The sequence below is a fragment of the Callithrix jacchus genome, chromosome 17, assembly GCF_049354715.1.
Source record: "Callithrix jacchus isolate 240 chromosome 17, calJac240_pri, whole genome shotgun sequence".
NCBI classification, from domain to species: Eukaryota; Metazoa; Chordata; class Mammalia; order Primates; family Cebidae; genus Callithrix; species Callithrix jacchus.
In genome coordinates this window covers 63994445-64015882 of record NC_133518.1, presented here as the reverse complement: position 1 = coordinate 64015882, position 21438 = coordinate 63994445, and the positions used below count along the sequence as shown (strand labels likewise).

The window sequence follows — 21438 nt, the reverse complement described above, 5'->3', positions numbered from 1 at the left end:
AGGAAATTCTTAAGAAGTTACCAATATTAAAGAAGTCAGTTAGGTAAGTACATAAGTAGGAATATTTTATTCTGGGCTTGTGACCATTTGATAATACAGTTAGGCAAATTTTATTGTTAAGCATATGTAGTGAAAATTAATAAAAATGCATTCTCTTAATGTTTTTTTACACTGTAAAGTTTTTAATTTTTTCACTTTCTTTTTCTTTTAATTAGCTCTTTAGCAAGACTACTTTTTCCTGCTGTGGATGACAACCTGCTTAAGTTTCTTTATGATGATAATCAACGTGTAGAGCCTGAGTGGTATATTCCTATAATTCCCATGGTTTTAATAAATGGTGCTGAGGGCATTGGTACTGGATGGGCTTGTAAACTACCCAACTATGATGCTAGGGAAATTGTGAACAATGTCAGACGAATGCTAGATGGCTTGGATCCTCATCCCATGGTAATTATTTGGAACTTATTATTTATTTAACAAATAATGTGTAAATTACAAAGTCCGGTCATTTTAGAAAAGTAATGGAACATTTTTATTTTAGAATATATTACAGACCATAAAGACTTAGGGTATAATTTGATATGTGCCTACAGTAAAAGGTATGAACTTTGGAATGAGCTTGGAGGTAAGTTTCAAGGGAAGAAACTTTATTTTAATTTAGAAACATCCCATATCCTAGGTTTTCAAATCTCTGAACTGTGTATTAATAGAAAACAGTGCTTTTCTGGGCCAGGCTTGGTAGCTCACACCTGTAATCCCAGCACTTTGGGAGGCCAAGGCAGGTGGATCACGAGGTCAGGAGATCGAGACCATCCTGGCCAACATGGTGAAACCCCATCTCTACTTAAAATCGAAAAAAATTAGCTGGGCGTGGTGGCGCATGCCTGTAGTCCCAGCTGCTTGGGAGGCTGAGGCAGGAGAATTGCTTGAACCCGGGAGACGGAAGTTGCAGTGAGCTGAGATCATGCCACTGCACTACAGCCTGGGTGACAGTGTGAGACTCTGTCTGAAAAAAAAAAAAATGCTTTTCTGATAAAATTATGTGTAGCTTTGTTTCTGTTCTCAAACTACCACTTCTTATTAGTTTGTAAGGATACTTAAAAACATATTACAGGCTGGGTGCGGTGGCTCAAGCCTGTAATCCCAGCACTTTGGGAGGCCGAGGTGGGTGGATCACGAGGTCAAGAGATCGAGACCATCCTGGTCAACATGGTGAAACCCCGTCTCTACTAAAAATACAGAAATTAGCTGGGCTTGGTGACGCATGCCTGTAAGGCTGGCTACTGAGGCAGGAGAATTGCCTCAACCCAAGAGACGGAGGTTGCGGTGAGCTGAGATCGCGCCATTGCACTCCAGCCTGGATAACAAGAGCGAAACTACATCTCAAAAAAAAAAAAAAAAAAAATTGTATTCATTAGTGTACCATTTATAAAAAGACAAAAAACAAACTACATTATACATTTTAATGTATCCCCATTTAAAAATTTTTTTTTGTATCATTCACTGTGCTCAGATCTTCTCCAAGAAAAATGTCCTCAAAAATGTTCTTCTTTACTCCCCATGATTTAAAATTGCCTGGAGATTTCCCTTATGATACACTTAAATAAAAGTATATTTTGTTACTAAAATAATGCTTATTGTAGAAAATATAGATAAGAGGAAAAAATTTATAAACCTACAATATAGAGACAAATGTAATATTTTGATATTTTTTCCAAGTTTTTACTTTTGTATTTTAAAATGAAAGTTATTCTTGTAGCAGTAAGACATATATTCTGCTTTTTCTCTTAAATACTTTAAAATATTTCTAATAGAAGCATCAAATTTTTGATGTTAATGTTTTACTGAAATGGTTTTGGATTTTCCAATGTATTTTAGATTGTTAAGCTAGTGTATTTGATTAATACATGCTTCTTATGTACCTACTATGCATATGAAACCGTGCTAAGTGGTGAGATAAAGAGCTATGGTTTTTTCTTTGAAAAATAATTGTCAAGACATCAAAGCATCAAGGCTTGAAGTGTACAGTGACAAAAGATATTGATAGTTGCTCAGTATGTCACAAGAAATGTCCTATGCTATATGCTCTTTTTCTTTTCTTTTTGAATTGGAGTCTCACTCAGGCTGTCACCCAGGCCTGGAGTACAGTGGTGCAATCTCGGCTCACTGCAACCTCCTCTTTCCAGGTTCAAGTGATTCTCCTGCCTCAGCCTCCTGAGTAGCTGTGGCCACAGGCATGCACCACCATGCCTGGCTAATTTTTGTATTTTTAGTAGAGATGGGGTTTCACAGTGTTGGCCAGGCTGGCCTTGAACTCCTGGCTTCAAGTGATCCACCTGCTTCGGCCTCCCAAAGTGCTGGGATTATAGGCGTGAGCCACTGTGCCTGCACTATATTTAATTTCTTAATGATAGTAATGCATAAGAATTTTAGAGTCAGGTGCAGTGACTCATGCCTATAATCCCACACTTTGGAAGGCCGACCTGGGCAGATCACTAGCTCAGGAGTTGGAGACCAGCCTGGGCAACCCTGTCTCTTCACAAGTACAAAAATTAACTGGACATGGTGTCACATAACTGTAACCTCAGCTACTTGGGAGGCCTGAGGTAGGAGGATTGCTTGAGCCCCGGTGGTTGAGGCTCCAGTGAGCCGAGATCCCACCACTGCACTCCAGCCGGTGTGAGAAAGTAGAGACCCTGTATCAAAACAAACAAAATTTAGAAGAGGGAGAGATGACTTGTAATTCAGTTGGGAAGGATGAGTAAATTTATGTAAATGAATGATAAATGGAATGGGGTTGGGGGCTGAATATGTGTCAGGGTTTGTGGACAGGTTGAAAGTGAGAAAATTCAAAATATTCAAGCAAAATGTGGGAAAGAGTAGTGATTTTGTAAGACAAGTCATTAGAGACAAAATAGCCAGATTGGGTCCAGACTTAGGGAATGCTTTCAATGTAAGGCCCAAGGAGTTCGAATTTAAAGGATATTGATCTAGGGGAGAAGGAGGTATAGGGGAAGTAGGCTGAAAGAAAGTACTTTTCTAGAAAGACTAGGAAAGAGGATGCTAAAATTTTAAGATTGGGGGATGTTCAGGTTATATTAACATAAGCTGTGAATTCAAGATAAGTTGATCAGTTTGAAAGGGACAATTGATATTGAGAAATTCTGTATCCCTTTTGTTAATCTGTTAGTGTTAGACCATGGACTAAGGGGCATTCAGACATGGTACTAATACTCCAGAGAGAAGTCAGTGCTTTATTTCCATTTTTCTCTACAGCTTCCAAACTACAAAAACTTTAAAGGCACAATCCAAGAACTTGGTCAAAACCAGTATGCGGTCAGTGGTGAAATATTTGTAGTGGACAGAAACACAGTAGAAATTACAGAGCTTCCGGTTAGAACTTGGACACAGGTTAGTGTAAATATGTGATCTGATTGTGGGAAGGGCAGTGCATTAAGCAATTTTTTTCTGGTAAGGATAATTCTACTATTGTTTGTACTAAGCCTGCATAGTGTTTACAAATTCCTGTACTTTCTTTTACCCTTCAGTTGAATTTGTGCTTTGAATATTCAAATAGTAATTATAGCTAAATAGTGTAGTATGACTTAGGTTAGGTAAGGCTTTTATAGACTATTATCTTGGTATTTATCTTAAAATGAAAGGAGTAGAATATGACATAGTGCTATTTATTATAAATATAGTCAGTAAATTCATGTATCAGCTTTATAGATCTAAAAGCATGCATGTCATCTCTTGTCAGTTCTAGTTGATGTCATCCTTTTCATACTCTCAGCCTTTATCTTGCCCTTTGGAGTATGAGTGGATCAGAGCCATTACTTCTTATGTCGTTTTCCACCACTGAGATCCTCATATATTGTCTTCTATAGTGATTGGACAGGAGATGATAGAGTTTGAGGTTTCCTTTTTAATTCCCCATGAGATTTGAGAATTTTCAGAAGACTATATGGCTTGTAATAGGAGAACATGAGAGTGTGTCATGAAAAGAATCACTTGTTTTTAAATCTTTTATAGGTATATAAAGAACAGGTTTTAGAACCTATGCTAAATGGAACAGATAAAACACCAGCATTAATTTCTGATTATAAAGAATATCATACTGACACAACTGTGAAATTTGTGGTGAAAATGACTGAAGAGAAACTAGCACAAGCAGAAGCTGCTGGATTGCATAAAGTTTTTAAACTTCAAACTACTCTTACCTGTAATTCCATGGTAATTTATTGGATTTACTATTAATTTAATCTTTCTTGCGTGGTATAAGTTGGATTATTATAATTGGTTTCATAATATGAGTGGCTGTAGTAAGCCTGAATGCATTTTTTTTTCCCCTGCAGATTTGCTAAAGATTCTAGGGGCATATTCTTTTCTTCTAGTATTGTCCACTGCCCTTACTCCCAACTCTCTGTTTATGCATCTGTGCTTGAACACACAAGATACATACACACATAAACTCATTTACTGAAAGTTATGAGATTGGTTATTGCAGGGCCTTTGTGTACTTTATTCCTATCTCTATTAGCATTTTAATTGTAGAGTACTCATAACTCTAATCTGCTTTATTAAACTTACACATTTATCTTATTTATACAACTGGGGAGGAAGGCGATTATTCAAGTTCCATTCCAAATTAGCTCTTAGATTTAAAAGAGTAAAAGTTCAGCAGTAGGACAGTGGCTGAGAAAAGTGTTATAATCTGCTGAGAAAGACTGATAGAAGAAAGAAAAAGGATAGAGAGGGAGTTTGAGTGACTGGGTTATAGCACAAGTAGACATAAAAGAGAAGGGGGACAAATACCACATTCACAGAATATATCGGGGAGGAAAAACTTTAACATTTTTAAGCTTAGCAATAGAATATGTATGTTTTCAGTTTGGGGAAAAATCATTTTTGTAGGCGGTTTTATGGCTACTTTAAGAGCCCTTTTTTAAAAGGCCTGTTTTTGTCTTTCAAAATGATTTCTATTTTAAATATTTTCATCGTCGTGAGAATTGAATTTATCAGCTTGCAGTCACCAAAGGAATATTTACAGAAATGTGCCTAATAGTTTTGTTCTGTTTAATGGTTTTTAGGGGTAGTCTGTGTTCATATAAGTGCATTATGGTTATTTTAAATATTATAGATGTTATGTAAGTTAAAGTACCAGTAGAGATTTATATAATCTGCAAAATATTTGTGTTTTGCTTAGGTACTCTTTGATCATATGGGATGTCTGAAGAAATATGAAACTGTGCAAGACATTCTGAAAGAATTCTTTGATTTACGATTAAGTTATTATGGTTTACGTAAGGAGTGGCTTGTGGGAATGTTGGGAGCAGAATCTACAAAGCTTAACAATCAAGCCCGTTTCATTTTAGAGAAGATACAAGGGAAAATTACTATAGGTAAGATATAACCTTTAAAAATTTGAACACTAGTTAAAATGGAAAAAACTTTATTAATAGAAGACATTTTTATCAGTAGAATATAAGCAAATACAAATTGAATCTCTTATCTTGATCCTAACTTTATTTTTCCCTCACATAGAGAATAGGTCAAAGAAAGATTTGATTCAAATGTTAGTCCAGAGAGGTTATGAATCTGACCCAGTGAAAGCCTGGAAAGAAGCACAAGAAAAGGTAATCATTTGCAGAAAAAGACATTCAGAGAAGCTTTTAAAAGCAACGTCCAAAACAAACAAAAATTCAACCCCTAAATTTTAAGTTTAGTATTACTAAAGGTGCTGAATTAGCTGTTCAGAGACTGAAGTCTTCTGTTTGTCCACAGAACAGATATAGTACAGGAATTTTTAGTATACACCCACCACAAAGCGCTTGACCAGTGTGACTCAGCCAGGGCCTGGAGAAATGGCTCCAGGTGTGAGACGGTAGCTCAGTCTCCTTGGCCTTTTTTCCTGAGTCTGCCATTAAAAGTTGTGGTGGTGGTGGTGGTTTTTGTGAGGTACATGTATATTATCTGGGAACAAGACTGGTTGCATCCAGAATCAGCCTATGTTTGAAATATGGCATCCAATCACCACTCACTTGATCTGGTTTTGGTTACTACTGGGAAGACAACAGACAAAATGTTTATTTTTATAGACAGTATTTATCAAACTCTGCCTCATGCTTAGGCCAGAGATTTTTGGCCAGAGATTTAAATCCTGGAACTTCAGATTAAAAGTCTGATGTTTTATTCAGTAGATTGCCCATGGCAGATTAAGAAATAGTAATAGTAGTTAAGTGAATGGGATTTTGAAACGTTGAGATTCCCCTCAATAAGTTTTTAGATGTTTTAGATAACTAAAAGAAAAATTTAAACAATACAACATTGTGATTGAGAACCGAAATATATTACGGAAGAGGAATAAAATTTGAATGATTAATTTTTTGGGTATTAGATTATTTATACATATATGATTCTGATAATAACATCTTTAAAAATAGTTATAATTATGTGACATAACTTGAGCCTTTACATTTTCCTGTACTTGAGTTCTCAATCATGTTTTTATATTTTTCATCAAACTACATTGAAATGTTGCTTTTGTTTACATTTTTTAGTTTGAAGTCAATAAAAGCCATATATTAAAGTGAGTAAGATTAGAGTAAGTTATATAGGATAGTAAGTACCTATTAAGATAATAGGATTATTCATTATTTGAAGAAAATGGGGTAGGACAACATAGGCACATTCAGAATTAAGATAATTGTTGAAGCCCTTTGTTTTCCTCTTAATGCGTTTTATTGTATTGTTAAACCCCAAATTAATAGTTTCTACAACACTTGCCCTTCTGTATCACCGTTGGTTTAAACGATATCTTTTTTCTTAAAAAAGTAACTAGTAAGCTGATGAATTTTTAATGCTTAGTTTTAGAAGATCAAGATTTGTACAGTTTCAGAATGCCCTTCTGGTGGAAAGTAGACTTTGCGGGTAAAGCATAGCTTCAGTTTAGTTACTGCATTGCCACCATCAGAATCTTTTCAGCATCTTGGCCATGTGTACATTTTGGGGAGTTCAGGTAACGAAAGGAACTGCTCTTACAAGAGTGTCCTATTATACAGAGTTGGAGAAAAGAGTTAGAATTATAAAGTAGCTAATTAGAAGATCAAAGTTTTTTATAAAGCATAATGGAATTTTGTCATTAGAACTTGCAAAGTTTATTTTTTTAATTTCTGCAAGTGTCCTTAGTCATATTTCTGTTAATGATAGATACACATATTCATAGAGCACTTATTAACAATACTTTGGGTATAGTCAAAACCTAGATCAAATAGACTTCCAAAATGTGGGTCTAAACAGGATTTTGTTGCATCCTATTAGTATTTTTATAGTTGTCTAACAACCTGAATACTCCATAGCAGCATACTGTTTCATGAAGAATTTTTCAAAAGTGTAAAATTATTAATTTGTCATAAGTTATCTAGGTACTTATTAATCATCTATCAACCCAACAATAATAGCATTCTTTATTTGGCTAATGTGGCTTAATCAAATTTATAGTTTTTGTTGTATAATGAAGCATCTTGCTTTGCAAGTTTAATTTTATCTTATTTCTTAAGTACATCTAAACTGTACTTCGTGTATATACATTACTTTACTTACAAATTTTAATTATAAAATAGCTTTTCTTCTCTCTCTCTCTTTTGGTTACCAAAAGTGAACTTTTTGCTTTATGGAGTGTCATGGTTAACTCAGTCATTTAAAATTATCTGAGTGTCTTAACTTAGATAAAATTTTATTTAATGGCTATCACCTAAAAAACTTTTTAAAAATTCATTGTATTTTGAAATTTAATATTAGCAAAAGAGAATTTTTTTGTTGCAGCTGTTTCTATAGAAAAGGGCCTGATGAATAAAATTTCAGCAAAACCCTGATGAAATTCTTACTCTAACTCACCAACTCTTAAATTCTTAAGTGGACTTTCTCTGAGTCCTGATGTGAATATTCTTGCTTTAGAGAATTTTTATTATGAATTCACCATCAGTGAGTGAATGTACCTTAACATATTTATTATAACTGTAAAGTATTTTTTATAAGTGGTATTTATTTTGTATTTCAGAGTGTTCATTCCCTCACCAGTATAAAAATCTGACAAGATGCAGTGATAAAACATTAATTCTACTCTATTAATTTTAAAATGTGATATCCTCTCATTTTGTTACTTAGTACTTGAGGAAATCAGTTAATTTTTCATCAGATTCCTGAGTAAATAGGGATAGAGAATATACCATTTCTTATGAAGATCTTATTTTGCATCTTTAGAAAATGTTAAACTTTTTATAAGGAAATTTATTTTTATAGGTAATCTAAAATAACCCCATCATCCTGAAGATGTAGCATTTATAGTGTAGCACTGGTAGAATTTTAAATTAATTTTTCAATAAAATTCAACATTAATTTGATACTATACAAGACTTTAATATAAAATTTGTTATTTTTTACAGGCAGCAGAAGAGGAAGACACACAAAACCAACATGATGATAGTTCCTCCGATTCAGGAACTCCTTCAGGCCCAGATTTTAATTATATTTTAAATATGTCTCTGTGGTCTCTTACTAAAGAAAAAGTTGAAGAACTGATTAAACAGAGAGATGCAAAAGTATGAACTTTTGTGGGTTAAATAGTTTGAAACTATTTCAGTGTTATCAGTATCTTTTTCTTTTTCCAAAAATAAGTATTTTGATTTATCCTTTATATGTTTTAAAACTATTGAATATTTAAACTGTTACTTTTTTATTATAGGGGCGAGAGGTCAATGATCTTAAAAGAAAATCTCCTTCAGATCTTTGGAAAGAAGATTTAGCAGCATTTGTTGAAGAACTGGATGTAGGTTAAGTCTCTATTAAAATATATTTGGAAAAGTAATGTTTATGAATAAGAATGAAATTATTTTAAATTATCTTAAAATTTTCTTTAACTCTGTGCAGGTTGTTTATAAACTGAGTTAGGATTAAGCTTCTAGTTACATAAAGTTACAAATAACTTGTATGGAGGAATTTAAATGCTATAGTGTTGAAATTGAGAATAAATTAAATCTACTTTCAATTAGTTAAAAAATTGTTAACTGACTTTTAGATTAAATAATTGATTCAGTTTAATGTTTTCCTGGAAAGAGATAAGACTAATTAATATACGTACTTTGATTTTAGGAGTAGAATAATAGTCTCTTTAACAGGAATTTCCATATTTTCATGTTATAGTTTTCTCCAAGTAGAATTTTAATTTAAAAAATAAAAAAAAATAGAGCTAAGATATAAAAAGCAAACCTTTTCTAAAATTGCCCACTTAAAATACTGTAATTAAATTAATGGAAGCAGTATGAATGATTTTTGAGTAGCAAAATGTAAAATACCATTTAATACTCATTTTATTGTCTACATGCTCTGCTTTTATTTGGATGGTCTAAGTCAGAATTAAAACTCTTATCTAGTGTGGTATATTAGTTGCCTAAAGAATTTAGAATTTTTTAATGCTATTTTTCTGGGCTCCCTCAATGATCTTTCAAGTGCTGCAATGTAAGTCTTCCTTGATTTGTGCTTTCCTTATATTGTTCGCTAATTAGATTTTTGCACATTTTTTTCTGCTGAATTATTTATTTAAAAATTTAAAATGAAGGCTTCATATAGTAAAAGAAAAATTATTCCTATTATTGATATTCTGATATTGCTTTAAATTTGATCACTAATACAGTGAAACACCAGCAGTGTTTTGTGGTTATGCTTATAAATTTCCCCACTATTGAAAAGTCATCTTTCAGAATAACCCTAGCAAAAATACTCTTTCAATTTATTATCTTATTATTTGCCAATTAATGAAATAGAGCCAAACAACTTATTTAAAATCTGATATATGTATTTTTAACATAAAAAGATTTAGACTTAAATTTTATGTCTCTCTATCATTTAAAGTCTAATGATACCATTAATTGAATATCTATTGTACACTGGCACAGCATTCTGTGTAATGCTCAGAGTGACCCTCACCGCAACCTCAAATGAATAAGGTTATTTTTAACCTTATTATGCAGATAAAAATACTAAACTTAGGTTAAGTCACTGTCTTAGGAATTATATCATTATAGAATTACTCATCCTCTCAGACACCCACTTTCTTCATCTCTAAAATGGGGATCACAGGATTTTTAAATGTCTGGCACATGGTGAATACTCCAAAATCTGGCTTTTGTTTTGTTTTGTTTGGAGATGGGGCCTTTCTCTGTCACCCAGGCTGGAGTGCAGTGGCACAATCACAGCTCATTGCAGCCTCAACCACTCAGGCTCAAGCAGTCTTCCTATCTCAGCCTCCTGAGTAGCTGGGACATGTGTGCCACCACATCTGGCTAATTTTTGTGTAGAGATGAGGTTTTGCTGTGTTGCCCAGGCTGGTCTCAAACTCCTGGGCTCAAGTGACCCACTCACCTTGGCCTCCCAAAGTGCTGGGATTACAGGTGTGAGCCACCACACCTGTCCTTTGTTATTTCCTGAGGATACATAACTAGTAAGTGGAAGTGCAGTTGAAATTCAGAACTGTCTGATTTCAAAGCTTGGGTAATTTCTATTAAACTATTGTGCTACAAAGATCTTTTTAAAAATCTGTAAAGATGGTTGGGTAATGTGGCTCAAGCCTGTAATCCCAGCACTTTGGGATACCAAAGTGGGCATATCACCTGAGGTTGGGAGTTTGAGATCAGTCTGACAAACATGGAGAAACCTCATCTCTACTAAAAATATAAAATTAGCTGGGCATGGTTGCACATACCTGTAATCCCAGCTACTCAGGAGGCTGAGGCAGGAGAATCACTTGAACCCCAGAAGCAGAGGTTATGGTGAGCTGATATCATGTCATTGCACTGAAGCCTGGGCAACAAGAGCGAAACTCCGTCTCAAAAAAAAAAATCTAAAGAAATGTCGTTTTTTTTCTTGTGCCTTTCAAAGGCTAGTTGAAGGAATAATTCTGGTAAATGCAGAATCTAGTATATTAATCATGATTATATCGTTATTTATCATTACATAGACCCTCTCAAGTTCAATCTAACTATATTGGCACTTTTAATTTCTCATACTTTCTGACTTTAATTTACATTAATGAGTTTTAAAAAAATATTTTCTATTATGATTAAAGCAATAGAATAGTTTTATACTTATTAACAGAAATACCTTTATGTGTGATTTGCTAGGATTTTGATGATACTGTTATTAGAGGTCTTGATTCCATAGTATATCATGGAACTCTAGAATTGGCAGATACTATTTAGGTCATTTAGTCACTATTCCTCCTTGTATTACAAAATGGAAGCTAGTTAGATGAATTGGGTTTACAACCCTGGTCTTCTGATTTAGAATTCTTTACTTTTTTCTATTATTTAATCTTGGATTAGATAAGTTAAAAGGAAAACTTAATTCTTTATTGAGTGAATAACATTTGTTTCAATATTTTATGAAGTAGTGATCACCTTTTCTAAGAAGTTGTTTATGTCCCTTCTACTGCCTTATAATTATACTTTAGAAAGTGGAAGCTCAAGAACGAGAAGATATTCTGGCTGGAATGTCTGGAAAAGCAATTAAAGGTAAAGTTGGCAAACCCAAGGTGAAGAAACTTCAATTGGAAGAGACAATGCCCTCACCTTATGGCAGAAGAATAATTCCTGAAATTACAGCTATGAAGGCAGATGCCAGCAAAAAGTTGCTGAAGAAGAAGAAGGTATGACATACCTCTTGTCATTGATAGACTCACCTTTATAATGAAACATACATATGATTCTAAAAATTCTGCATGTTTAAATCATATTTTGTTCAAAGCACATTTCAATGGTAATAAGAAGTCATTCTGTGACAGCAGTTGATCTATAGAAGACAGCATATTGGTAAAAGATCACATATTGTAAAGAGCTACTTAATTCAGCTTTTAAAATGAGAAATGGAAACACTCCACTCAGCTGTCTTCTCAGTTAAAATCTTATAAGCCAAAATTAAAAAAAAAACACACACAATGAGTATATTAACTTTAAAGTATAAACTTTAGTTCTATGTCATAGTTCATTAATGAAGGCTTTTGGTGGAAAGGGTCTGTTTGGCTTACAAAATACACTCGGTCATCTTTTACCATTTGCTTGTTTTTGTTCTTAAACAACTACTAAGCACATCCTAGGTCATTGGCACTGTTAGGTGCTATTATTTAAAAAAAAAAAAAGACACTGACCTAACCTCAAGCAGGGTGGACCAGCATTAGCCAGAAGAAGGAAACATCAGAAAAAATGTTCAGAGCTGAGGAAATAGGGTGCATGTTGGTCTTAAAGAGAGAGGCTAATGTTTTTGGACATGTTGATTTTTAGAATCCAAGGGGAACACATTTAGATGTGTCCAACAAATAGGTGGGAATATAGCCTTCTTACTAGAGCTTGGGAAATGAGCCTAAAGAGCTAGAGAGATTGGAGCATTGTCAGTACAGAGCTCATATTTGAAGTGTAGGCACATTTTGATACCAGAGTGGGCACACTCTTCAACTGTTCTGATAAACTGAGGTCTATACTACTTTCCTCTTACCCCGTTACCCACTTCATACAGGTTCATTTACCCAACACTCTTGCATGTCTCCTTTGGAAAATGGCTTCTTTTCAGTTGGTGTTTGTTAGATTCATTTCTTTGCATTCTCTTCTCTATCTGACATGGTCCCCTCAAGTAACCTCATCTAGGCCCAGAGCTTATTCCATTCATACTGATGACCCCTAAATTTATGTAATGCCCTCAGGAGTGGCAAGCTCATAGCCACTTGAATGCTCGAAGCCCATCAAACTCAGCGTCTCTGAAACTGGACTCAGGATCCTGATTTTAAAATTTATTTCTTGCCTTCTCCCAGTAATGACACTATCAGCCATCACAGATATAAGCCAGAAACTTGGGAGTTTTCTCATTTAATCAGTAACTAAGTCCTATTGACTGCCTACTAAGTAATTCCAAAATCCACCCCCTTATCTTGGTCCTCATTTGACACTGCCTGAGAATTGTTTTCTCTGAGATAAAGTGGTCATCTTAACTCTCTCAGTTTGTAGTCTTTAATCATGATTTCTAATCTTTTCTACTTCATTCCTTTAAGTTCTATATTTTACTACTAGAATGAAAATTCTAAAAAGTCAGTCTGATTGTTATGCTTAAAAATATTTGGTGACTCCCCACTGACTATGCACAAATTCTTGGTATACAGTGTTAGCACCTGCATACCTCCCTGTGTTTCTCCTCCTGGCTACTTTGTTCTCACCTTTCCTTGAATTTTAGCAGACTATTGCCTATGTTTAGAAACCCAATTCTTTAAACATTTCATTCATGTTGGATGGCTTTGTAAATCCCTTCTGCCTGGGATGCCCTTTCCTCCTTATTTCTTCTCACCTGGCAAACTTACATGATTCCTTTAGAACTCAAGTCAGAAAAGGTACTTCTCCATGGAGGCTTTTCTGACCCTGCCTTAAGCAAAGTTTCTCACTTCTCCCCTTGGGCCACAGCTGTACCAGCCTCTGTGTTTGTTATTTCTATTGCAATGACTCATCCTTTTTATGTGCCCCTGTGTTTTTTGTTTTGGTTTTATTACCCAATAGTCTTAAGGTTGAGGACTGCCTTACAGTGCCTAGCAGTACAAGACATATGTTACTTATTTTCCTTCAATAATTTGAATATTTTTCAATAGTATATAGAGGCCTGCCTGAGCTATAGGAACTTATTTTGCAGATAACTTTTAGCTATTGGTTTGGAAATCCCTCTGATAATCAAAACCTGCCTTCATATTTTTTTATGGTTGCTTCTAAGTAGCTGTGATTTCACTGAATGTACTGGAAAATTACAGTTGTATGCAACGTTATTTATTATAGATAAGTGAAGTAAAGTAAAACATGTTCTAATCAAAGCCAGTTGTTAGGACCTCAGCAGAATCACATTTTTTAAACTTATTTGATTTGAAGGAGCTATCTGTTGATTAAAACTATATCTTCGGCCGGGCGCAGTGGCTCACGCCTGTAATCCCAGCACTTTGGGAGGCCGAGGCGGGTGGATCACGAGGTCAAGAGATCGAGACCATCCTGGTCAACATGGTGAAACCCCGTCTCTACTAAAAATACAAAAAATTAGCTGGGCATGGTGGTGTGTGCCTGTAATCCCAGCTACTCAGGAGGCTGAGGCAGGAGAATTGCCTGAACCCAGGAGGCGGAGGTTGCGGTGAGCCGAGATCGCGCCATTGCACTCCAGCCTGGGTAACAAGAGCGAAACTCCGTCTCAAAAAAAAAAAAACAAAAAAAAAAAACTATGTCTTTAAAATATGCATGTTTTATTTTTACTCATGGTTTCATTTTCTTTTTAATACATAGGGTGATCTTGATACTGCAGCAGTGAAAGTGGAATTTGATGAAGAATTCAGTGGAGTGCCAGTAGAAGGTGCAGGAGAAGAGGCATTGACTCCGTCAATGCCTATAAATAAAGGTCCCAAACCCAAAAGGGAGAAAAAGGAGCCTGGTGAGAAATTACTACAGTTTTTTGTGTGTGTGAGAGAAAAACTATATGTATAGAATATTACTAGATTCTTTTGAATCTGCTCTTTTTCTGATAGTTGAAATAATGCCTTCAATTTTCATAAACGTTCATTACTTTATAATGAACTTTTTATTATAAAAATTTTACTAATGACATTTATATAAATATGGATACATATCTTATTGCTGTTCTTTTGCTTTTAGGTACCAGAGTGAGAAAAACACCTACATCATCTGGTAAACCTACTGCAAAGAAAGTGAAGAAGCGGAATCCTTGGTCAGATGATGAATCCAAGTCAGAAAGTGATTTGGAAGAAACAGAACCTGTGGTTATTCCAAGAGATTCTTTGCTTAGGAGAGCAGCCGGTAGTGTAACACATTTAATATTACTATTTAGTACAGTTTAACCTATACGTTGGTATTGTTAGTATTATCAGTGTTGTTTAAGTACTAAGTCATTACTGTTTCAGAAGTTAGAGTTAGGAAGAAGAAAAAAGCTTTACAGAATGGTTTTTCTAGCAAAGTTGGACATGAAACATATTTCTCTAAAGCTTTTCTTACGGATTTTTATTACAAAGTTTGATTTCTATTTCTTCCACAGTTTGAAGATGTTTGGGAAAAAATGTACCTTGCTATGATACCAGCAATGATAGATCTGTTAATATTAGAAGTGCTTTATGGTTTTGTTTTTGTTTGGTTTGCTACCCCTTGTATCATGAAGAATTTCCTCCTGCTTTAAGAGTCTGAGTACATAGCTCTCTTTTAGTTCATGATAGTGTTATGGCTGAATTGCAGAATCCCATTTTTGCTATTATATTAATATAGTACTGTTAAGAATATAATTTGATTTTTTCTGAATATTCATTAACAAAAAGTGTTCAAGTTATTAACATCTAGTGAGTTTTCTGTTTTGTACATTCTTCTGAAATTTTGTTATTTGAAAATTTGTCCTAGTTTATTAAAATGAATGATACAATATTGTGGGTGTTTACCTCTGGGAGATATATTTTTAATTATATCAGACCTTAAATTCTTTGGTTCTGTAATCACCAAGTGATTGAATTTCCCTGGTGTACATAGGTAGCGTAATATAGGTGAGTCTTTAATATGAGTGATTTAAGTTAAATGAAAATTTATTACATTAAATGCTTTAAAACTATATTTACATATATCAAAAATGAAGTGTAAATTTATATAACATCCAAGTAATTAAAAAATTTTATTCCATAATACATGCTATAAATTATAATCAAACTGATTTTCTTTATAGCAATATGCCTTTCACTATAATTGGTATCTTTAAAAGCATTGTATTATTATTTTGTGAATATATTGAGGTCTTTATGTCTCCTGTCTGTTCTCATTCATCTAAAAAACTACTGTCCTTATCATTTCATAGTAAAACTCTGAAGAGAAGATGGAAGTTTTTATCCAAAAAGTTAAGAGAAAGTTTAGGGCTCGGTACTATGGCTCGGTACTATGCCTGTAATCCCAGCACTTTGGGAGGCTGAGGGGTGTGGATCACTTGAGGCCAGGAGTTCAAGACCAGCCTGGGTAACATGGCAAGACCCTGTGTCTAAAAAAGGTTTTTTAAAAATCAGCCAGGCATTGGTGACACACCTGTAGTTCCAGCTACTCAGTAGGCTGAGGTGTGAGGATTGCTTGAACCCAGGAATTTGAGGCTACAGTGAGCTATGATCATACCACTACATTCCCTGCCCAGGCAGCAAACCAAGACTCTGTCTCAAAAGCCAAGAAAGTTTAGCACTTTTAAAATAACTAAAATTTGTTGTGATTGCAAAAATGGGAAACATAGTATTTGTTGTCATTTGTATGATGGCTGTATGAGACAAGGCCAAATTGATTACTTTCCTCAGTGTTTTTGATTAATTATTAAGTATGTCAATAAGTACATTAGTTTATCCTCTTCTAACATGCACATCATTACCCAGTAGCCTCCTGGGAAGTATAAGACAGACATTAACACTACCAAACAGCTAAGGCCAAAGTTGTTGGCTTGTATTCTCTAAATGCTTGCCTTTTTTTCTTATGGTATTTTTAGAGATAGCTGGAATAGATTTCAAATGCTTTACTAGTAGTAATATTTCACGTAGATAAAGCTAGGATTTGAGTTTAACATTTATTTTTATTTTTCCTCCTAGCTGAAAGACCTAAATACACATTTGATTTCTCAGAAGAAGAGGATGATGATGCTGATGATGATGATGATAATAATGATTTAGAGGAACTGAAAGTTAAAGCATCTCCCATAACAAATGATGGGGAAGATGAATTTGTTCCTTCAGATGGCTTGGATAAAGATGAATATACATTTTCACCAGGCAAATCAAAAGCTACTCCAGAGTAAGTAATGAACCAACTGCTATTTCGTGATATGGTTAGTTGTTGTAAACATTTGCCAAAGATAATATAGTGAGCTCTTCTAAGAAATGGTTATCATTCTAGGCAAGGTCTCCTTCATGAGAGAATCAATGTTGCTAATATTAGAGCCGTTCCCATCACAGTTGCTATAGTTTAAAAGAAGGCTTGGCAAACTTTCTCCATAAAGGGCTCAGTAGTAAATGTTTTAGGCTTTGTGGGCCATATTGTTTCTGTCACAAGTGCTTAATGCTGCCATTCAAGTAAGAAAGCAGCCATAAACAATATGTAAATAAATGAATATAGCCATGTTCCAGTAAAACATTATTCACAAAAATAGGCAGCAGGCCCATGGGATATAATTGGACAACCCCTGGTTTTGAGAAAAGTTACTAAGTTTTTAGAATTGGGAGGTTTCTTTCTTCCCTAAATTTGGCCTTGATAGATTTTTCTTGCTTTTGGTAATTGTGAATACATCCAGGGTTTGAGGTTTGTGAACTGTTTTAGATTTTTTTAAAAAAGTATGTTCTCACCTATTGGCTTGATCCTGAAATAATTGCCTACCTGTAGTCTTGAATTAGAAATAGAATTGTTGCCTGGTGTGATGGGGATTCTCTCTTTCTCCTTCAGTTTTTGTTTATAATTTGCTGATCTTAAATTCTGGAATGGTTATGTCTCTATCAACTGTAGAAGTTGGTTTTGTATTTTGAATAACTTTAAACCATTGCTTAGTTTCTATTCTTTTTTATATTAAATAATTGATTTGTATGGTGTCAGTGTATATACATGGTTTGTGCACATGGATCGTGGGTATGTGTGCACACTTTTATACATAAGAGAGAAAGAGTTTGATTACCCTCTAATAGAGAAAGAGAAAGAAATAAAAACTAAAGTTTTGTTCTGTGATTATAATCCTGCAGTACATATTACATATAATTTATCAGGATTGAAATCAGATATTTAAATTGTATCCTCTGTGGTGTTTATTTTCTTTCTAATAGAAAATCTTTGCATGACAAAAAAAGTCAGGATTTTGGAAATCTCTTCTCATTTCCTTCATATTCTCAGAAGTCAGAAGATGGTATGTTCATTTAGTCTTTTCATTGGTTATTGTATTATTGCTTTTAATGGTGGAGACAAAACAGTAAATAAATCGTTAGGTCATGATTTAACTTCGGAAGTTTTTATGAGTAGGAAACTTCCTTTTTATATTTTGCTCAAGATAATAAGACTTATTTACTTTTTCTGAGGTGATTGCTAACTAATTGGTCAAAATAGGCAGTAATTATGGAAGCATTTAGGTGGACAGGCAAATGCTTATATGGGTGTGAGTGTGTGTGTATTGTTTCAGTGAGAGAAAAGAAATAGAGAAATTTTGAAAGATTGAAATTTGATTTGCATGGGAATGTGAACATATATACGACAGTTTTCTAAAGCTGTAGGGGTATCAGTATGATTGCAGGTTGGTTTTACTAAACCTTAGTTACCTGAGAGAGTAAAACCTTTGTAAAAGCAAATTTAACTGGTGTATATACTTTTTGTTTCCTATATTTTTTCGTGTATGGAATTTTTAAGGTCACTTAATTTATTCACTATCATTTTTAATACACACATCTATACATTTAGACATACTTACATTTGGTACATGTTCTTTATAGGTGGATACTCATTTTTCACAGTGTGTCAAACAGTTATATAAACATTTATTTACATCCAACTAGTTATTTTTAAAGTTTGTGCTATGGTGTTAGGGAAGAACCGATTGATTAAACTAATTTGAGTGCAAAAGTAAACTGAAGGTAAGCCTGTATGCCTTTTAAATTAGTCTTTAATAATATATTTAAAAATAGGAATACTTACTATTCTTTTAGATTTAAATGTTATTACTGAGTCCTGAAATGGTTAATAGTATTATTTGTGGAGGTAATAAAATAATCCAGTGGAACATTTTCATATCCCATTTTAAAATAAATTGTCAGCATGTGTTTTGAATTGGTGAGTTATGTTTTAAATATTTAGCATTTGGGACTTTTAATTTTTACCCACTTTATGTACTTCTGTCTTATTTCACCACATAGTTCACGTTTTTGTTGTATAACTGGTATTTTTTTTTTTTGCTGTTTATATATTGTGTATTATCTGGTCACAAAATAGTAACATAAAATCAATTATCTAGCTAAAGGGAAGTCATCAGTTAAAAGAGTCAAAGTTTACTGAGAGATCTTTATAACATCTCTTTGCTAAAAGAAGGCTTTGCAATTTTTAGATTCAGCTAAATTTGACAGTAATGAAGAAGATACTGCTTCTGTTTTTTCACCGTCATTTGGTCTGAAACAGACAGACAAAGTTCCAAGTAAAACAGTAGCTGCTAAAAAGGGTATGTACTTATATTTGATTGAATTAAGCATTATATAAAACATGTAAGATAGTTAATGTAAAAGGAAATGTAATTTAATTTGAAACTATTTGCATTAGGAATTTATTATCAAACAAGTAAGTATAAGTACTTATAAGGAAAATCTCTTGTTTTCTAACCATGTGAGGGAATTAATAAAATTTCTGTAACACTTCATTCTAAAGCTGTTGTAATTATAAAGTAATCCCATGCATTAATATCTAAAGATAGCTGGTAGAGCTTCCTTGTGGTTAGGTTGTAATGGAGTTTAAAATTTTGTCTTGCTAGTAGCCTACTTCTGTTATCTATGTCAATCATGACTCAACTCCTTATGTGGAAGGATTGGTCAGTTCAGTTGAGGTCCCCTTTTTCTATGTGAGTCATGTAGCTTCTTTCTTTTCCATAGCTTTAGACTGACCATAAAACACTTTAAGTTGATTAATGACTCTTACTAGTACCAAGGTATATGTACCTTGGTCTTTTAGAAGGAGGTCAGTATTTGTACTTCGTGTTCTAAGAATAATACTTAAAAAAAAAAAAAAAGCCACAAATCTGATTGAGATGTGTGCTGTATAAGACAGCAAGTAAATAATGTGGATTGTTCCCTCAAGGATTTTAAAAATTCACAACAGACGTCATTGCAGACACACATGAATTGAAAGTAGCAGAACAACAATTTTAAAAAGTCCCACTTACTCTGAATTCACTAGAACCATATTGAGATTGGTTAGCTGCTAGAGTCTCTTTAGCCAACACACTAGGTGACCTACCCATGTCCCATTGGCCTTACTACTTAGTGCACATTGGGCATCGTCTGCATTTTGTTGCCTGAGGACTTGCTATTTGCCACTGTGCTGGAACATTAACACTCCCCCTGCTCGCAGCTGCCTTTAACTAGTGGATTGAGGAGCTTTGGTTTATAAATATCTCAGTGTCCTTGCCTCTCAGGTGAGCTAAGTGTGGGATGTGTGTACCACACTGGCTCTCAAAAATTTCTCATGGAATTAAGCTTCTAGAGTGATGACTGGCTTGATAACTTACCCATTACTGGCTGTCTTCTCTTCATTGTCTCATTTTTGTCTCCCTTTCCTTTACCTCTCAAATAAAATACTTATACTTGAATCCTTACCTTAGGATTAGGCAGATTGGCCCAAATCTAGGGAACCCAAATTGAGATAGACCCTGTAATTTCTCTTTAAAAAAAAAAAAATCCAGCTGGGCACAGTGGCTCATACTTGTAATCCCAGCACTTTGGGAGGCTGAGCCAAGCAGGTCACTTGAGGTCAGGAGTTAGAGACCAGCCTGGCCAACATGGTGAAAACCCATCTCTACTAAAAATACAAAAATTAGCCTGGTGTGGTGGCGCATGTGTGACTGTAGTCCCCGCTACTCAGGAGGCTGAGGCACAAGAATCACTTGAACTCGGGAGGCAGAGGTCACAGTGAGCTGAGAGCACACTACTGCAATCCAGCCTGGATGTAGAGTGAGACTCCATCTCAAATAACAACAGAACAATCAAAAAGCATCTTTTAAAAATAATCTTCATATGAGCATCTTACAAAGACTCTGAAAACTTGGGAGCCATATTACTTGAAACATAACCTGTTTACTTCATCAAATTATTCACTCATATTTAACCTAATGAGTTTAACATGATTAAAAAGTTAGAATATCATGACACCTATTCTGTTTGGTTCCTTCTTCGGTAGCTGAACTGGCCTTGTCTAAGTTGGATAGGTGACTGCCTGTGTGGTGTGGTTTCAGGGACTCCAGCAAGTCCTCAGCCTTCCTCTAGCCTCCCTTACAAAATAAAATTCCAATAAAATATCATTTCAAGAAGAGGATGAATCATATCCCTCTGTGGGATTGTCTACGTTAACTGTAAATTGCATATAGTATACAAGTTAAATTCTGTAGTTCCAGTAGTTTAACAGCGGAAAGGCAGCCCATAACATTCAGATATCTGACCTGTTTGCCTGGTAGAGCTGAAAGTGCCATGTAACTCCAAGCCAAGGGAAAAAAGTGGTCCCTGGAACACCTGGCTAAGTCTGTGCTCCCTGCTAGGAGCTGCCCTGTGGTTCTTGTGGTAGATATAGTCATGAAGACGCAGAGGTGGGAAAAGCCCACACAGTCTGGGTGCCACTTACCTAG

General features: G+C 34.5%; 1 protein-coding gene across 2 annotated transcripts in view; it reads left to right on the top strand.

Moving 5' to 3' along the window:
* Window positions 1-21438, top strand: part of TOP2B (DNA topoisomerase II beta) — a 68398-nt gene that overhangs the window by 42379 nt on the left and 4581 nt on the right. For both annotated transcript variants that reach the window (XM_002759659.8, XM_008983918.5), the window contains exons 21-33: window positions 216-447; window positions 3277-3411; window positions 4033-4233; window positions 5207-5402; window positions 5545-5636; window positions 8445-8600; window positions 8744-8827; window positions 11507-11701; window positions 14352-14496; window positions 14718-14879; window positions 16676-16877; window positions 17894-17973; window positions 19159-19269. In XM_002759659.8, coding sequence (XP_002759705.1) covers window positions 216-447; window positions 3277-3411; window positions 4033-4233; window positions 5207-5402; window positions 5545-5636; window positions 8445-8600; window positions 8744-8827; window positions 11507-11701; window positions 14352-14496; window positions 14718-14879; window positions 16676-16877; window positions 17894-17973; window positions 19159-19269 — 1991 coding nt within the window. The remainder of the gene's footprint in view (window positions 1-215; window positions 448-3276; window positions 3412-4032; window positions 4234-5206; window positions 5403-5544; window positions 5637-8444; window positions 8601-8743; window positions 8828-11506; window positions 11702-14351; window positions 14497-14717; window positions 14880-16675; window positions 16878-17893; window positions 17974-19158; window positions 19270-21438) is intronic.